Source organism: Salminus brasiliensis, chromosome 1 (genome assembly GCF_030463535.1).
Source record: "Salminus brasiliensis chromosome 1, fSalBra1.hap2, whole genome shotgun sequence".
In the NCBI taxonomy this organism is placed as follows: domain Eukaryota; kingdom Metazoa; phylum Chordata; class Actinopteri; order Characiformes; family Bryconidae; genus Salminus; species Salminus brasiliensis.
The window spans coordinates 58289975-58308535 of NC_132878.1; the positions used below are offsets into that span (position 1 = coordinate 58289975).

An 18561-nucleotide genomic window follows, 5' to 3' on the forward strand; every position below is an offset into this window, starting at 1 on the left:
GGTTTTGCATTAGTTAACCAGCACTGTGCAAAAGCCTTGGTCGAAATAAATGATACATAAAGCCATTTATCTGTTCAAAGGAAATCCACCAACTATAGAAACAAATAATAATGTGTGTATGTGTGCCTGTGTGTGTGTTAACTTAAAGTCAGCCTGAAATCAAAATGGAACATTGTACACTGTTAGTTCCTGTCTGTAATCTTTGGTCAAAGTGCAGCGACTTTTACCTGCTTCTAAACAGCTTCAGAGCAAAAGTACCTTTGATTGGGTCTATGCACACAGGCTCAAGTAAATATGGCCTCCTGAAACTCCTGAAATGAAAAGCTCTCTCCTTCTTCCCCACCTCCATCAGTAATTTAACAATGTGGTGTAGCAGGAGGCGAGTAACGCTCCATGGTTGACTGCAGACTAGCATCTGGCTCTGACTCAATGTTTGCTGTGAAACGCCAGCTTTTAACTTTCAATCAAATCCCAGTGGATAACATCATGTCTTGCCCACAGTGATTTCCCGTTTGCACGTTCCGTTTTGCTTGGAAAGACACTATGTTAAGGAAGATAAATGCATTTAGATATCTGAATCACGTTCAGTTGAACTATTTTAACAGTCCTCTCCTTGAGGAAAGCGGGTATTAGGTACAAAACTGCCCTTTATTTAATCAGGTGATAGTGGAACTGAACAAACCCATCTACACTCAGAAAAAAGGTACCAAAGTGCTCCTTATGTCACTGTGGTTGAACCACTCAATGGCAGTGTTGTTGAAGTTGTATTTGCTCCATACACTCTGTATTGATTCCAGCCTTTTCGTTTTTTCAGGTAAAAAACAAGTGGATTATGGAACTCTACTAATATGCAGCTTTTACACAAGTGGCAAAATAAATACAGTGAATTGAATCTTAAGGACCTTTTGGACCATGTTATATAGTTAAAGGTATATTTAAATTGTGTTTACCTTGGTGAACATAAAAAAAACAGTGTGATTAGCAAAGTGAATAGCATCGAAAGCTGCTCAAGTACTAACCCTAGCGAAGGCCTTTGGTCTTCTAAACATGAGTGAGTGAGGGTGTTTGCGTGTTACTGCTATGATGATGTTCAAACAGTTTAGAACTGCTTAAGACATTCACACTATACTATCTGTACAAAATATTTAGGATGTTTTTAAGAGTTGAAGACAGAGGAGTTTCATATGAAACATTTATTCTGTTTACGGCAACCCCTTTGAGAACTTCATTAATATTTATCTAATGAGTGCTCCACATAAATCGTTCTCAACTTGGGATGTAGACAGTGATAAGATAAGACACTAATGGGAGTGTCACTGTTTGATCCCAAAGCTTGCATTGTTACTCATTATACCAGACACAAGAGTATGAGTATGACCGGTGACCTTCGCTCCAATACCAAGCCATTTCTTCAAGACATCAAAAAACAGTAATGCATGGTCAAGCATAATATGGAATTAGTGCAGAAATTACCGTAATCACCACAAGTAATGCACTCACAAAACCAGAAGCCAGCTCTCTTCTAATTTACTGATTGTCCTAATGGACTGTACTTAGATAAAGGCATTCATTGTAAGTACATGAAACTGCAAACAATTAGAAGATAATGCAGTAAGGACGTTTCTGGTAGTTGTTGGATGCAGAAGTAGATGAAAATGCATTTGCCGGAAGAGGTAAAAGGATTTTGCCTGAAAAATGACCCTGAAATGCCTAAGGCTACTGACTGTGCTGTAGTATTATGATGCTAATAGGGAAGTAATTGCTTTGCTAATGATGGTAATGCAGTTGTGGTTAGCTCTGTCACACCCATTCTTTCCAAGAATCCTTAGATATCTGTTTCGAGTTTGTAGCAAATTGTCCACAAATTGTGGCTATGGGTGTGTGTATGTAATAGATTTTATCTGGCTGGACAGTGTAGCCACAATATTGTACTTTCCAACCTCAGGCCTCCATTAGAAATCTACAAACTCGGCCATTATACGGTCAACTACCCACAAAAAATGGAATGTTGGTTGGTTGGATGCTGTGTATCCTACATATGTAGCCAGTCCGCTACATATTATAAAAATGTTGGAATCACGATATGAGAAAACTTTACTAATAATGGCCTTCCTTTTTATCACAGTATAATTTAGTGTATCAGCATTGTTCTTAGATGCTGTTGTGGTGTTTTACGGTGCTGTGTTCTGAGCGTCTGTGGTTTCTTCAGCGGGGCAGCTGGCGGGGAACTCATCAGTGGAGATGTACAGGCAGGTGCTGCTGTCTGGCTGTCGCTGTATAGAGCTGGACTGCTGGAAGGGCCGCACGACCGAGGAGGAGCCCATCATAACCCACGGATTCACCATGACCTCTGAAATCTCCTTTAAGGTAAACTTACACAACCACAACTGTAGGAGTGCCCAGCCAGCAGGTCAAGACAACCGTGAAACAGTGAGATATAGGAATGCATGGAAGCAGTGGACAGTTGTAATGGACTATAAACAGGTAAAGGGAAAATTCTGCAAAAAATCTAACTGTACAAAACTTTCCCCTTACCACAAATGTAGTTACAAGGCTACATAGGACATAATATTGTAGGGGTTTTTTTAAGATTGCTTAGCAAATCTGTGATTCCAGGCTAGTGTGTAGGTCTGCTTAATGCCTGAAATGTAAATGTAAGTCGTTATGCATGCAGTTTGCAAAATTGTTACACAGCAAAGTTGTCAAGGTTTAAATTGCAGAATTAATTGCTATTCAGTTGGATAGTCATTTTATTAGTGACACTTACTAGACTTACAAACCACACCACAAGTGTTAAATGCCCCAGAGTGTTATAGTGGGGCCATATTCACTGCACAGTATTATTATCTCTATAAGTATTGATGAATTCACTGTGTGTGTACCTGAGTTTCCATCACTTGTTAGCTATAATGGCTTTCGTTATCCCCTGCATACGCAAAGACCCAAGGCTGAGTTTTTCCAAGCAACAATTCACCACCTTAATGAGCATAAGATGAAACAGAAGGAGTGAATACCATCAAGAGATAGCGTGACAAAAGGGTAGAACGCAGAGACAGATGGGAGAATTGTTTTAGCACAACCCAACCCTGGGAATGCGAAGGAGTTAAAAGTAAATGCTTGAAGTTAATTTGCACCTTCTCATTAGGTCAGACGTCTCCACAATGAGTCTAATCTCCCAGTGCAATAATCTCTGATGACACGGGTTAAGCGCCTTATATTGACTTGTAATAAGATTCCATTTCCATCTCGAGTGGCATTAGAAGTATCTCGAGTCATCTCATCAGCATTCACGTCAGCGGCAAGAAGGCCATGATAGCGCCTGAAAGCTTTCTGGATCTTCTTGAGGATGATTACACAATGCAACCTGTCTTTTCAGGAAGTGATTGAAGCCATTGCTGAAAGTGCATTCAAGACGTCCCCTTTTCCTGTCATCCTTTCATTCGAGAACCATGTGGACTCGTAAGTGAATGATGCTTTTTCCCCCATGCAATTAGGCTGTCCTGTTCCTCCGTAATGGCCTGAGTCACTTGATGAGGCTTAAATAAGCGGCTCATGCTGACCCGTGCAGCGCTACGTGAAGGTTATGTGAAATATGCCTCAATTATCATACAGGATGGGTACGTTAGTCATAGAATGCAATTTTAAGATTCGGAGAGCGGACTTGTAGATGGGTTTCGCTTTGACACCCTCGACAAATTGAATTGCCCTGCCCCCCCCCTGCCTTCCTCAGATGGCAGTGAGTTAATGTAAATGTGTGTGGGGGTCATGGCCACAGGGTTGATCGTCCCTCTGTTTGTCTTGTCTTCCTCAGCCCCAAGCAGCAGGCTAAGATGGCTGAGTACTGCAGATCAATATTTGGAGACTCCTTGCTCACAGAACCACTGGAGAAATACCAAGTAAGTACAGAGGGGTACAGGCACAGATAAGATAATGCACAAGCCTTGTAAAAGTTCTACATTCACTTTCAGTGTATTTATTCTTTTTATTAATGGAGGACTAAAGAAAAATACTCCCATGAGGCTTACCTGCATGCATTCGCACAAATTCGCACAGTGTACCTAGTCACCACCATGCATTGTGCTCTAACAATGCATCCACAATTTCCCCACTTTACACGTACAGACACACGCACTCTCCACACACACACTGTACTGTACTAACAGTACATAAACAAGCGCTCTCTTGCGTCACCAGCACCTCTCCTGAAAGAGGTTGAAAGAGGCTTTTGAATGAGACGTGTGAAAGAAATGGTGTTTACTTAGGTTCACTTTTCATTTCTGTCCAATCACGTGCTCTTTAGTATCGGACCTCTCTATCAGCCTCCCATTTGTTATCAAATTGCAGCGGGCCGGTCATTTGGAGCAGATTAAATGGAAATATGCCACCGACTAATCTCAATGCTAGCTCTTGGCAAACCTTTATCCCCCCTACCCCCAGTCCAGTTGTCATAGTGACCGGTCAAAAGCATGCTTTGTGCTATTGTAGAGGAACTTGCAGAGCCCTGTCACTTGTCCTTATGTAACTGCTTTCCCTGCGCTTCTCTCCTTTCATCCCCACTCTTTCACTCATTACGAAAGTGTGTTTGACATTGTGAGTGACATGTGAGGATACATTTATTGCGCTATTGGATTTATTGGGCTGGGGAAGCGCAGGATCTTGACCGGAGGACTGCTGTAGCTTTTGTGTGGGAGACTGTGTGTGAAGTTCAGCTTCGTCACAGAGAAAAAGACCAACTGTCCAACTGTGAAAGGCAGAGCGTGCTTTATATCAGCGTTATCTCCATAACACCTTCCCACACTGAGAAAAAGTGATTCAGCTTCAAAATCATGTTCACAAAAATGTTCTAAAATATTACATTGAATCAGTTTTATCTTTTAGTTTACTTTTGGCAGTAATTGTATTCATGGAATATGTTATAATGTATCAATTTGGTGTAATAAAGAAAAAATGTCCCGTTGGTAGCAGTTCTGCAAAGGGAAAAACATCATGTTGATGACATGAGAGGTCAGCGGAGAATGACCAGACTGGTTGGAGTTGACAGAAAGGCTACGGTAACTCAGATAACCACTCTGTACAATTAAGCAAGCAAAAAAAGCGCCTTATAATACACAACACGTCCAACCTTAATGTGGATGGGTTACAAGAACAGAAGACCCCGTCAAGTTCTACTACTGTTTTGTTTTGTATTGTTCAGTATAAATATGTGCAGGCATTGAACAGTACACTCAACAGAATGGAGCAAATAATGGGCTTATTTTGATGCTGATTATGTTACATGGATAGATGGATGGATGGATGGATGGATGGATGGATGGATGGATGGATTGATGGATGGATGGATGGATGGATGGATAGATAGATAGATAGATAGATAGATTTCTCTTGAACTCGAGGATAACACAGCACACTTCTCAAAAGTGTAGATTAGAGCCTGGTTATAATATTAATAAATTGAAAATGGAAGCATTAAATAATCGATCAAAAAGCAGATTGTTGTAGCAAAAAACTGTATCATCTTGAGACAGCAATGAATTATATCAAATTAATATACATTTTTTATAGTCTGTGTTGTCCATGTATTAAATGGTGTGTACATATTTGAATCATGTATGTCTTTCTTCAGCATAAGAGATGCATGATTACTACATATTAATACACAGAAGTGAAAGTACATGTTTATAAAGAAAAACAGGGCCAGAACTATGAGTTACCACAGACTATTTGCACCTGATTAGTCTGCTTCTGGACATCAGAATGGAAAGATCTGGGTTTAGGATAAAGATAATTGCTTTGAGCCTTAATATCCCCCTCCCACCATTACCCCACCACACAACACTTTCTCTTTTTCACTTTTTTTCTTGTCTCTGTGTTTGAATGCAGTTTCTTGTTCTTATACATTATTAATGAAGGTAAACACTTTCAGATGTAAAGGGATTTTCCCCACGAGTAAATGGCCCTTCTAGGAAAACATGGAGCATTTAAACAAAAACAAACCAAACATCTACTGTCCTCTGTTCTCTTTTCAACATTGAAACCATTGAAAGACAGACATTTATTTGGACATTTCTACAGCTAGCCACTAAATAAGGATGGAAGGGAAGTTTCCCTTATCTGTAACTACAGAAAACAGAAGGGCTGTGCATTTAAAACCTTCAACACTAGGGGAATAGATTAGCAACACTAATTAGCTGTAGTTATATGCAAATAGTGCTAGAAAGTTTACATCTGTCAAAATCAGTCACAGGACACACTACTAAATTTTATTTGACTGAGCAAAACCCCAACATGAAAGCAAAGCGACAGCTTCAGGTAATGTACACATCATTCAGCAGAAAGGGGGCAACATGTGGTCTTGGTGATTTTGAGTGTGGCGTGATTGTTGGTGCCAAACTGCCTGATTGGAGCATTTCTAGAACTACAAACATCTTGGGATTTTCAGCCCAACAGTCTTTAGAGTAATAAAGAGAAAAAAACATCCAGTGAAGTCTGGTTCTGCAGATGGAAAATCATTGTGTTGATAAGAAAGGTCAAAAGAGAAAGGTCAGACTGGTTGGAGTTGATAGAAAGACTACAGTGACTCAGATAACCACTCTGTACAATTATGGTGAGTAAAAAAGCATCTTAGAATACACAACACGTCCAACCTTGAGGTGGATGGGCTACAACAACAGAAGACCCCGTCATCAGCCAAGAACAGAAAGCTGAGACTGCAGTGAGCACAGGCTCACCAAAACAGGACAGTGGAAAGACTGGAAGAACATAGTCAAATTCAAGACCACAACTGTCCCATCTTTTAATGTTTATTTCTGGCATGATGATGCACTATATCTCAAAGTGAACGTTTCTTAAGCTGGTTTCATGAACATGAAAATGAGCTCAGTGTTCTTCATTGGCCTGTCCCAGGCAGAAGATGTGTATCTTAAATCTGTTCCTGAGAAATCAGTGTAGAATCTATGCTTTGAAGAATTGAGGCTGTTATAAGAAGATGCCTTACCCAGTACTAGCATAGTGTTTTTAATAATGTGGTCAGTAAGTGTATATAATGTTAGAAGCATCATTGCAAAGACTGGACAATAAACCTACAAGGGCTTCCCTTTCCATTTCCCAATGAACTATGAGGATGCTGACAAGGATTGCCAGATTTCATTTGGTATTTTGACTATTAAGCAGTAGGCAAATACAGAATGTAGTTATTTAATAATAATAATAATAATAATAATAATAATAATATGAAAATGAGGGACATTGTCTAAGAAATATGAAAAAGGTGCAATATTGAATTCACTTATGTATTATTATCACTTCTTGATTGTTGCATAGTATATAGTAGCAGTAGCCTCTGTCACATGGTATGATCTCTGTCTTTTTACTTTCTTTAAAACTATACAGAGGAGAAAGAGAGATATTATATTAGTTTAGTACCTTAATAACCAGAATCCAAATGGTAATGATAATGAAAATATCTCACTGATTTTTTTTTCTCTCAGCTGGAGTCAGGGGTTCCTCTGCCCAGTCCTTTAGACCTCTTGGGTAAGATCCTTATCAAGAACAAGAAGAATTCTCACAAGGATGAGGGCAGCACGAAGAAGAAGCTTTCTGAGCAAACCTCCAACAACTACAGCGACACATCCAGCATGTGTGAGCCGTCCTCTCCCAGCGCAGGTACCTTGCCTCCTAATTCTAGCACACCTGAGTAAAGCTCAGTCACTTTAACATCTATACATTAGATGCTTGTGCTTTATTGCATGTTTGTGTTTTGTAGCTATTAATGCAGTACAGACTGTGCAACATGAAGGAGAACAGTATTGGGTAAACAAGATTAAACAGTGAGACTTCTCTCTCCTTGCTGCGGTCCTTGAATGCAGTTGTTGGTGTTATATATTATTAATGAAGGTAAACACTGAGATTTCAAGGGATTTGCCCTACGAGTAAACTGTCCTTTGAAAACATGAAAGCATTAAAGGAGTTAAACAAACTGTCCAAACCCATTCTGTCCTCTGCTCGCTTTCAGCACCGCTTTCATGTTTTGTACTTTATTACAGCTGGCCACCCGGAGACAGCAATGGCACTTAAAAAGAGCATTAAAAATTACTCATTTGAATAATCTCATAAAGAAGGATGCAGTAGTTAGCCCCATAAAACATGTTCTGTACATATGCCTTTACGCTAATGTAGGCATGTTCACGCTTGTACAGTGAAGTGTGTGTGTATGTGTGTGTGTGTGTGTGTGTGTGTGTGTGTGTGTTTGTGTAATTACTTTACTAGAAACAGAGTGTTAAACTATTGTTTGTGTAGCTGACACCCGGGACTGAATGACGGAGGGCAGCCAGGTCAATACTTTTAACATTGCCTTTCAAACACAATCACATAGACATCCATCAACAGCCTGCTTAAGGTGGTCTTCTGTTGGCCAGATCCTATACTGCCCTCTGGTGGCCAGTCAGCTTCAACACCTAATCAAAAAGGATGAAGATGGATTAGCTTCAGTCTCTCAAGCATTTAAAGATGCACCAGTTAAGGCATTCAGTGAGTTTAGAATTGTAATGTGGTAAAAAGATGCATCAGTCTGCAGATATTAATGACAATAGGCAGGTAGATAACGAGCACTCTGAAAAATAAATGAGTTACTTCAGATGTGGTCATTACTTTCAAACTAATGAAATATACTATAACAGCATGGTTTATTCCTGTGCTAATGATGTACACGTTTCAATCCATTAGTTTCTGTGCATTCGTTTGCTTCAGTGCCTCATCACTAATGGAATTTACATGGACGTTTAGTACCATCGGTACTAAGGCTGAGTAATGTCAGAATAAATCAAAAGAAAGTTTATTTGTCATATACATAGTCATGCATGGGAGAAGTAGCAGTCAAATGCTTTTGACAAATGCTCGGTAACATAAACAAGGAGACGAGAACAGAATGGCTAAAATATAAGATAAAAAGTACAGAAATAAAATAAATACAGAGATAATATGATATAAAATCCAGTATGCAGAAATAACAATAATAGTATTAATAGTAATAATAGTACTTATTTGTGTCTTATTTGTTAGGAAAGGGAGACTGTGTTAAACCAGAAATGAGAGCAGATACTGACGGCAGTAGAATGGAATGTGGCTCAATAAGATCTTATGTTATTAACATGTGTATAGAATATAATTTAGACAACCAATCAGCAGTTAAAATTTTGGAACAAGCATTGTCATAAGACTTTATGTGGAGAAAATAAATATTTACCTGTTGGCCGAAGGAGGATGAGTGCACCCTTTTGAGTCTTGGTTCCTCCCACACAGCACATTTTCCAGTGTTAAATCAACACTTTTAGTGTTAAATCAACACCATAAGTGTTCAAAATGAACAATTCCAGTGCTGATTTAACACTGGCAAATTTGCTGTGCAAGGTCTCTTTCATCAAGAGATTTTTTCCTTGCTACTATCGCTTTTGGCCAGCTCACCTGGGCTACTGTGTTTCCAATTTTTCAAGGTTTTCTAAGCTTTAAACATTATTTAAAACATTGGACCTTTCAGAATATTTGGTCCACTTGGTTCTGTAATATGAATTCTGTGTTTATCTTGGCATTTAGACATTTTTATGCTGCAGTCACTCACTATCTCTCTCTATCTCTCTTTCTCTTACTCTTTCTCTGAAGTAGATGCAGGTACATATAGGTCAACAGTGGTGGCGAAAAGGCGGGACTTAATTAGATGTGTTTAAAGCTGTAAAGATCTGCTCACAGAATGTAGAAGCAAAAACTGACCTGAACTCTGCGTAAAATCCTGAATATTTTATTTGTTTTATGCATATGTTCATTCAGCAAACATACAGGGTCACTACAATTCAGCCAGAACTTTATATGGAGAAGGCAAAGATGTCCTGGTAGAGGCAAAAAAGTCTTGTTATTGCCAAAAATACATGGCAGAGGTGCCAAGGCTGCATACCGTGGTTAGAACCATTGTTTTCTTGTTTGATTCTTAGCTTCATAAGCTTCATTAGTTTGCATAGTGTTGTGTTGGTCTGTGTTGCACAATGGTCCTGGAGGAGCGTTATTACACTCTGCACTGTGCACTCGCGTATGGTTGAAACAACAAATAAAGCCTTCTGACTCGACTGGTGTATATATAATAGTAAAAAGATTATGCTTTAAATTTACTTTCTGTTACACAGGAGTATAATTTCATTGAATTTATGTCATTTTGTGAACCATCAGTGTACTAGCTTAGACTACAGTATATGATCTCTCGTCATACTGAATGTCCTTCATGCAGTATTAGAGGTCAGGATTGTGCAGAGCTGTGTTGAGGTTCTGCTGTAAAGGGAGTCTTCTCATGTTGCCAGTTTGCCAGTGACTGCAGCAGTTGTTTCCTCAAAGAATAAGATGGGAACACCTTATGTAAATACTTTTTGACATTTCAGCCTAAGTCATCCGAACAGCTCCAGCTATCACATCATCCAGTGTGCTCAAAAGTTTAAAAGCTTCTCATATTTTCCATGTTTTCCCTGTGATCAATTTATTATATCTGCCAGACAAACTTGCAGACGTATTCTGCTGCTGGTGGAGATCTGTTGTTTAGAATGAACCTGAGATGAAAGGGAAATGGAGCCTTTCTCTGGAGCCTTTCTTCAGTTCTCTGTATCCTTTAATTTCCTTTTAATTTGGTCTTAAGTTCCAGTGTGAAGTGTTGGAATTCTACATTAAGACAGTGTCAGGTGCTGGAAAGGGTTCTGGCTTGTGTGTTTGGAAATAACCGCATCTGGATCTCCTCACAGGCTCAATGAATCAGGAGCTACCAGACTCCAGTCAGCCAAGCTCAGAGGCCAGTGACAGCAGAATGCAGGGAAGAAAGTCTATCGGTGAGACTCCAGTAATGTCTCATAGCAAACCACAACAAGCCCTCCAGAGAGCCATAATACACTAATTATACTTATTAAATGTTGAATAAATATTAATGCTTAAAAGTTCATGTTATTGTAATGTACCTCTACATTGTGTTTACACTATATGCTTATTTAAATGTAATAATATCATTCAGAAAGTAATAACATTGTCAGTTATATAATGAACTACAGTTCACACGTTATAATTATTAAAATGCAAGTTGGATAAATTAAATTACATAATAAAAGTAAATTGTATTGCAACAAATTGTAAAGGGGAAAATGTTTTGTCTGTATAACAGGACCATGTACACAACCATAACTTTTCATCTAGTTCATCAACAGCTCCTCTCCTACTATTAATTGCAGTTTGAGATGAACCAAAATATTGGATTGACAGAATCTTTCTACAGTATTTTGATGTTGGATTCACGGGGAAGTAATGAAGAAAAACACATGCTGTCATCACCAGCAGTAATCAAGGGGATCATTTTGGCAGATCCTTTTATGAGAGGATTGATATAAATAGCATGCCGAAGTAGTCAAAGATCAATATTTCCACCTCAAGTTGTATTCTAATTCTTCAGGGGAGGTGGAAGCAGAGAGTGAGGATGAGGATGACGAAGATGATGACTGTAAAAAATCCATGGATGAGGTAATGCAATCTGTGTATACAGAGTTATAAGAACAATGTTTTTCACTATGGGACTTTCAGTACAACACATTACATGACATTTCTATACTTTCTGCTTAGTGACAGCCATCACTTTGCCACCAGTGCTACTGCATAAACTTCAGTATTAGCTTGGGAACTGAGTGGGTGTTTACTGTAATCATGTGTAGGGGACAGCAGGAAGTGAAGCCTTTGCCACCGAGGAGATGTCTAACCTAGTGAACTATATCCAGCCGGTCAAGTTTCACTCATTTGAAGCATCGAAAAGTAAGTTACTGACTTTAATTTGGATGCTTGTCACACATTGCATAGAGTGTTTCACATAATAGAAAGTCTTGCTTGCTTCTGGTAGAAAATGTGCAAACATTTATTTATACTGTTACTGTTATACTGCAAACAGCATAGTACTGCTTATCAATCACACCTGCATATAAATATATATTGTCATGTTTCACAGAAACGAATAGAAGTTATCACATGTCATCATTTGTGGAGACCAAGGCACTGGAGCAGCTGACCAAGTCCCCAGTGGAATTTGTGGAGTATCCTTTTCACAGAGTTTGGTTAAAGTGAAGGTTTTCTCAAGCATTTTATGGGTGGAATTTCTTAACTGAGTCCACACAGGTATAACAAACTCCAGCTTAGCCGACTCTACCCCAAAGGCACCAGGGTGGACTCCTCCAACTACATGCCTCAGGTCTTCTGGAATGCTGGATGCCAGCTTGTAGCGTTAAACTTCCAGACCATAGGTAGATAAACGGTGACTGCTCTGTCTTTACCGCATTCTACTAATGTTTGTTCATTCCCCCTCAAGGACTCTTTGTGGTCAGTGTTTTCTGTTTGTTTACTGACTTGACTTCTCTAGAGATGGGCTCAGGGGTAAAAGGGCACTTGGAAAACGATTCTCTGGGGAAGGTATTGTTTTATTTGAGAGAATCAGCTTGAGTAGAAATTAATGTGTTTTGGGGAGCTCAGTGCAAGGAGAAACTCCTCATTGTTTTAGAGTCAAAAGTCATTTATAAATTATTATTTATGCTTAGCAATATATACACTATGTTGAGTAGAATTCACATACTCATTTAATTGGCGGATGCACAACTGTTACATTTCTTACATTTCTGTAAGCATTTTAACATTTGAAAGCTCAGAGACAGCTGGGAATCATTTTGATCGTGTAATGGCCTTGTAAGGGCTCTTTCTTAGCTTAATGTCTGGCTTAATTCCTCAACTGAGAGAAAGGCCTGTTGTTAACTTTGATAGGCGATTTGTCTGATCCTTTTCCAAATGTAAACTTAATGTTATGCAGAGCATCTCAGATTTTACTGTTCTCCCGACTGCCTCTTTATCAGTGTCTGAAACTCCCTGTAACTCCTTTTCTTCTCCTCTCCTGTCTGACTGACAGATCTGCCCATGCAGCTGAATCTGGGGATGTTTGAGTACAATGGAAAGTGTGGTTACAGGCTGAAGCCTGAGTTTATGAGGAGGCCTGATAAACACTTTGACCCCTTTACTGAGAGCACAGTGGATGGGATTGTAGCACACACCCTGTCTGTGAAGGTAGGGGTGCTAGGTATTATTGCTGATGATTTTTAAGAGTTTAGACCTTCCTGCAGACCTATTCTTCAATCCTAAACAGCTCTACATAATCCCTTTATTCTATTCAGAAGCTGAATGAGGTATGTGATATTTGGGTTGGAGCTGAGAAGTGCAGGAGACAGTATGTAGGACAATACTGATAGCTGATTTCTCTTCATCATATTTTAGCTTGCAGTGTTTCATTTTAAAAAACTGTCAGCAGGTTTCCTCAAATTAGTTTCATCCTTTTTTAATTAATGTTTCATAATTAGCTTTCATCATTGTGTATTATTTCACCTGCCTCTGGTTTCTAATGAACAACTTTAACAACAAGAGGTAGCAATACTGCAATCATGAATACTTAAAAAGGCATCATATCAAAGCCTCAGGGGGACCTAAATGTGTGATTGCTTTCTAAATTAGGTGATGCTCTGAGGATACAGTCTGCCTGCAGAAAAGAATAGCAAAGCTTGTGTAAACTTATCCAGGAGAGAGAACACCACTGATTTTCTGTTTTTTCTGCTTTCAAATAATACCAGGGCTAGTATCCTGATACCATTTATACAGACAGGTCTGTTGTGATAGACTTATCAGTGAAAACTATAGCAATTCAGGCATAAAAAGGCCTGGTACAGGATATACTTGGAATAAAATTGCAGCTTAACAGTTTTTTTCGCATTCTTCCTGCAATTAGCACATCTTTGATAATCCCTGATTACATATGTATACATATGTATGCACTGACATATTTTACCAATTGCATAGACTATAATTTAATACATAAAACTAAAATTGTGTACACATCATTTCAGATTTAATTTGATTTCCAATTCTAATATTTTCTTATTATTTTATGTTGAAAATGTGATTTATTATTCATGTGATCTAATAATATACACCACAGGCTGGTTTAGCTGCAATAACACACATATTATATCAAAATAAAAGACTGTAAACTATAACTTTGCTGTTACAAACCATACAAAACCTGTAATATCTGTCTTATATTGTCATTTAAGCTTTTAGAAAACCACAAATAATATATGTGTGAAAACTATGCTGTCTGATATTTACTGAAGATGACCCTCAAAAGATTCATTTAAGATTTTTCCCCCATAATTCATTGAAACCCTTACACTTCAACTTTACACTAAAAAGGCGCCACCTACTGATCACCTCTAATGTAAACCTCATAATCGTGTCGGCTCTCTCTTGTTACTGCAAGTTAATCAAAGGCAGAACCTCTGTGCAACTATGCAAGTGTCTCACTTTGTGTCTAACAGATCATATCAGGTCAGTTCCTGTCCGACAAGAAGGTTGGCACATATGTGGAGGTAGAGATGTTTGGACTACCAGTAGACACAAAAAGGAAGGCATTTCGGACCAAGACATCCCCAGGCAACGCTGTCAATCCTGTGTGGGACGAGGAGCCCATAGTCTTTAAGAAGGTACACCAAAGGTTACTTGTCTTTTTAGGAAATGCTGCAGTAATGCATTTCAGTTCCCTTGCATGCCAGTTCCCTTGCTGCTCTGACCACTCTGTGCATGGCTGTTTCTCAGGTGGTTCTTCCAACTCTTGCTTCTTTGAGAATAGCTGTTTACGAGGACAACGGGAAGATTATTGGTCATCGCATCATTCCAGTGAACGCCATCCGACCTGGCGAGTAGCTCTGTTTAATCTCCTTTCTCCACTCTGCTCAGAGGACAATACATCATGTCACACTACTACATCTGTGCTGTACACACAACGGCTTTCTTGGACCTGCACTACATTACTTACACGCTTAATTTCAGGATATCACTGTTTCACGAGCTAAGACTGCTCAGTATTGTTATTAATAGTGAACAGCAATGATAAACACTGTGTCTCCTCTGTCGTCTCACTTTCTGCTTCAGGTTACCATTACATAGGGCTGAGGAATGAGAAGAACCAGACACTAACACTGCCTGCCATTTTCGTCTACATTGAAGTCAAGGACTACGTTCCTGACACTTTTGCAGGTATGAAACCGGGGAAATGTGATTTGAATATTCATAATTCAAAAATATTAGTCACTTACATGTGAATCACATGGGTTTGATTCAATCATTGGAAAGCTGTTACATTTGAAGTCAAACTCCAGCTGTAATTAAAATTCCTAATCTGTCTAATGTCCTTGTCTTTACGTCACACCACATGAGCAGATGTGATTGAGGCACTGTCCAATCCCATTCGCTACATCAACCTGATGGAGCAAAGAGCCAGTCAGCTTGCAGCTCTCACTCAGGAGGAAGGAGAGCAGGAAGAGAACAGCAAGGTCTGTAGTTGAGAACTTGCATGTATGGAGGGGTTTTTGTCTTGCTTCTGCCACATCACACAAAATACTCCCTAACTACTCAGCAGCCTGGCCAGCGACGCAAGAGCTGATTCACTCATCCTGTGGGACTTCACTTTGTCCTTCCCTCGTGACCAATCAAACTGATTCAGCTGAAACAGCTGAACACTTACCATGATGGTGTTATGGCAACTGCTTTCATGGAAGTTGTAGTGTTTGGAAGCGTGCTGGCTGTATTTTGCGCAGGCACTGATAGACAGAGGAAAGTACAAGAGTAAGGGAGTAGGATTGAGAGGAAGGCCAAAGTGATCCAGGCTTAGCTTCAGCCATGATAAGAATCGGTTACCAGCGTTACATCTACAGAGTCTGCACCGGAGTGGAGGTACTGTGATAGGTTTTGATAATGCTACTCGAGGGCTGTGCTGAGATAATGAATGGACTTTTCATTGTGTATTGTTGAAGTGCAGTATTCAGTGCTTTTCTGCTTCCCTGACATTAGATGCAAAAAGCTGCTGGTACCAAATGTTTAAGTCATTTTAGAGCAGCATATATTATTAGGTATATTGGTGGGTACTCAATGCATAGTAGCTACTGCCTATAAAGATTTATTTCAGCTGTTTAGATTCTTACATTAGATATTCTGATTTAAGATCAGGGGTTATAATGCCGATGTGTGTGATTGCACATGCAGGTAGATGCAGGTGGGGAGCCGGTGACAGAGCAGAAAGCAGAAGTGCAGCGAGCCCCAGCGGAGAATGGAACAAACCATGCTCCCCTCATCTCTGCCAAACCACCTTCGGTGGGCAGCCACCACTCACACCCTACAGGTACACCATCCTGGACCCCCACATCAGGGAATCAGAAGTCATAATATGCAGTGTATTTGCTGAACATAAATATAAATTGCAGCTGGTATGGTAGATGTTTGCCTCTTCTTAAACTGAAAACTCAAAATTTCTTCTGATGTATTCCATATTCATTTCCAAAATATCTTCCAATGTATGTCTGTCTGGATTGTCCCTGTTAAGATAAGTAATAAAGGCAGTAGAGGGAATCGATATGTACTGATGGAAATTAAACAACCAAAAATTGGCCATTTGGAGTAAAGTATGTTGTAATGTGTTAAAGTATGCTTTGATTAGCATTCCAGACTCACAGTGACCCTTACATTTCTACACTTATTATTATTACAGAACTTTATTTGTTAATAATGACAATGGTTTATTTTTTTATTTTTTTTATTTTCTCACTAAAGTTCTAGAGCATGTTGTTTCTGGCCAACTTTAGGATCATCTCTCCCAACATATAATTCTGGACCCTTTACAGTCTAGGTATTGGACGCAGTGCTGAAACTGCCTTGTTGAAGGTTGTGAATTATGTCATTGTGTCCTTTGACTCAGGAGCTCTCAACATCCTTGTTTTCACTTCAGCACTTGCTGCTTTTGGTACGGTCTCTTCCACTAGACCAGATGGGAAAATGAGTGGGAATATCTGACACTGTTCTTACATAGTTTAAAGCTTACCTCTCAAATCATGAGGCAGTAAAAACATATTGCAAAAAAGGTCCTTAGTCAGTTTCGGATGTTGAGAAACATGTACATGCTTTTTTTTCTGGATTACCTGCAAAATCCCTCCAGATTGTGAGAGAATTCAGTATGTGTAAAACAGCTGCCTGAGTTCTCACCATGACTTCACCTTGTTCTCATATTACTCCTATTCTCTCTTGAGCTACACTGGCTCCCTGTTCCCGCTTGTATTGATTTGAACTCTTGTTCTGACATACAGAGCAGCTCGTGTTACAGCTCCAGTGAATGTTTGTGACCCTCTCAAGCTTTATTACTCCCTCTCACTCTTTATGCTCTACAGCAGCAGCAAACTTAAATCCATGAGTTTTTCTTGTAGAGCATCTTTTAAACAGCAATTAAAGATTAGAGACACCATTAAAATAGACCCTTCTTTTGAATGTTTAAAAAATTTACTTAAAGATACATAACAGAGTATACAAATATACAGCTTACATTTGATATTTTGTTTATTTCTGTTTTACCATTTAAATATGATTATATTATGATTAGGATTATTATGTTTTGTACATCTTTTTCTTTTGCCATTGATTTTAGGATCTGTGAAGCAAGTTGATGTGATTCAGGGTGTTTTGACAGGTACAGTAACATTGTTCCAGTAAAGTAGATCACATCACTTACAGCAATGGTTCTGCCCAAAATTAATATATAGATTTTTTTTAAAATAATGTATTTGGTGTCAGAGGTTTGCTTCTCTAGTTCTATGAGCTCTCTAGAGCTATGATGCTAATGTAGCTATAGTGTGCAATTGAAGGTTATGTCCACCGGGTGAGCAGTATGCATACCTCATAAATCACATGACCTAATGTATTTCATTTGTTTGATTTAAATGTGTACATCACCTGCACATAAATAGAATACATGGACACAACACTGTCTTTCAGGTGTCAAGTTATTGCAATGGCTTAATTTATATTTATGCATTTACACATTTGAATTAAGACAATCCACTGCCCTTAGGTCACTGCACACCTGCCTCAATTTGCTAACTAAACAGACCAACTTAAAAAATGTAAAAAAACGTATATTGCAAAGCTGTTCCACTGCTTCACAGCTTAATGCTGGGGGGATTTATACCCCTTTAGGCCACCTGGCATTAGGTATGGTACCAATAGGATCATGTTTAGTGTAGAATCGTATGCAATTGGCAATAGTTCTCTACAGGGACTATACAAGCTGTGTATGTGCTTGTCAGTGCCAGTAATGCATGTGACTTAAAGTAGCTGAATGCATTCATTAGAAGGGGTGTCCACAAACATTTGGACATATAGTGTATACCGCCGGCATTTTATGCTAATGTGGACCCAATAACAATCTCTAAATAGAGCAGTGTCAAAAATTTCATAAGACCCATCCGTCATAGATTGCTTATCAGGGTGACATTGTTTAAGGTGAGTGTGTGATGTTAGCTACATTAGCATTAGTTTCCAAAACACATTTTTCAACTGATTGGCCTAAGAGTAAAGTTGGGTTTGTGTTGTGTGTTTTGAAAGAGTTTGGGCTGAGCCATTCATCACTTTTTTGCCTTTTTTTAT

General features: G+C 39.0%; 2 protein-coding genes across 7 annotated transcripts in view; one reads left to right on the forward strand and one right to left on the reverse strand.

Moving 5' to 3' along the window:
- Positions 1-18561, reverse strand: part of gpcpd1 (glycerophosphocholine phosphodiesterase 1) — a 252304-nt gene that overhangs the window by 207110 nt on the left and 26633 nt on the right. The window lies entirely within an intron of this gene.
- Positions 1-18561, forward strand: part of plcb1l (phospholipase C beta 1-like) — a 122936-nt gene that overhangs the window by 83561 nt on the left and 20814 nt on the right. For 3 of the 6 annotated variants that reach the window (XM_072683188.1, XM_072683202.1, XM_072683195.1), the window contains exons 11-26: positions 2210-2367; positions 3377-3459; positions 3812-3896; positions 7488-7662; positions 10773-10856; positions 11468-11535; positions 11724-11820; positions 12011-12095; positions 12178-12302; positions 12956-13110; positions 14412-14576; positions 14689-14788; positions 15025-15129; positions 15313-15425; positions 16135-16270; positions 17564-17605. In XM_072683188.1, the coding sequence (XP_072539289.1) occupies positions 2210-2367; positions 3377-3459; positions 3812-3896; positions 7488-7662; positions 10773-10856; positions 11468-11535; positions 11724-11820; positions 12011-12095; positions 12178-12302; positions 12956-13110; positions 14412-14576; positions 14689-14788; positions 15025-15129; positions 15313-15425; positions 16135-16270; positions 17564-17605 (1776 nt within the window). The remainder of the gene's footprint in view (positions 1-2209; positions 2368-3376; positions 3460-3811; positions 3897-7487; positions 7663-10772; positions 10857-11467; positions 11536-11723; positions 11821-12010; positions 12096-12177; positions 12303-12955; positions 13111-14411; positions 14577-14688; positions 14789-15024; positions 15130-15312; positions 15426-16134; positions 16271-17563; positions 17606-18561) is intronic. The other 3 variants (XM_072683215.1, XM_072683221.1, XM_072683210.1) reach the window with 2 other exon arrangements.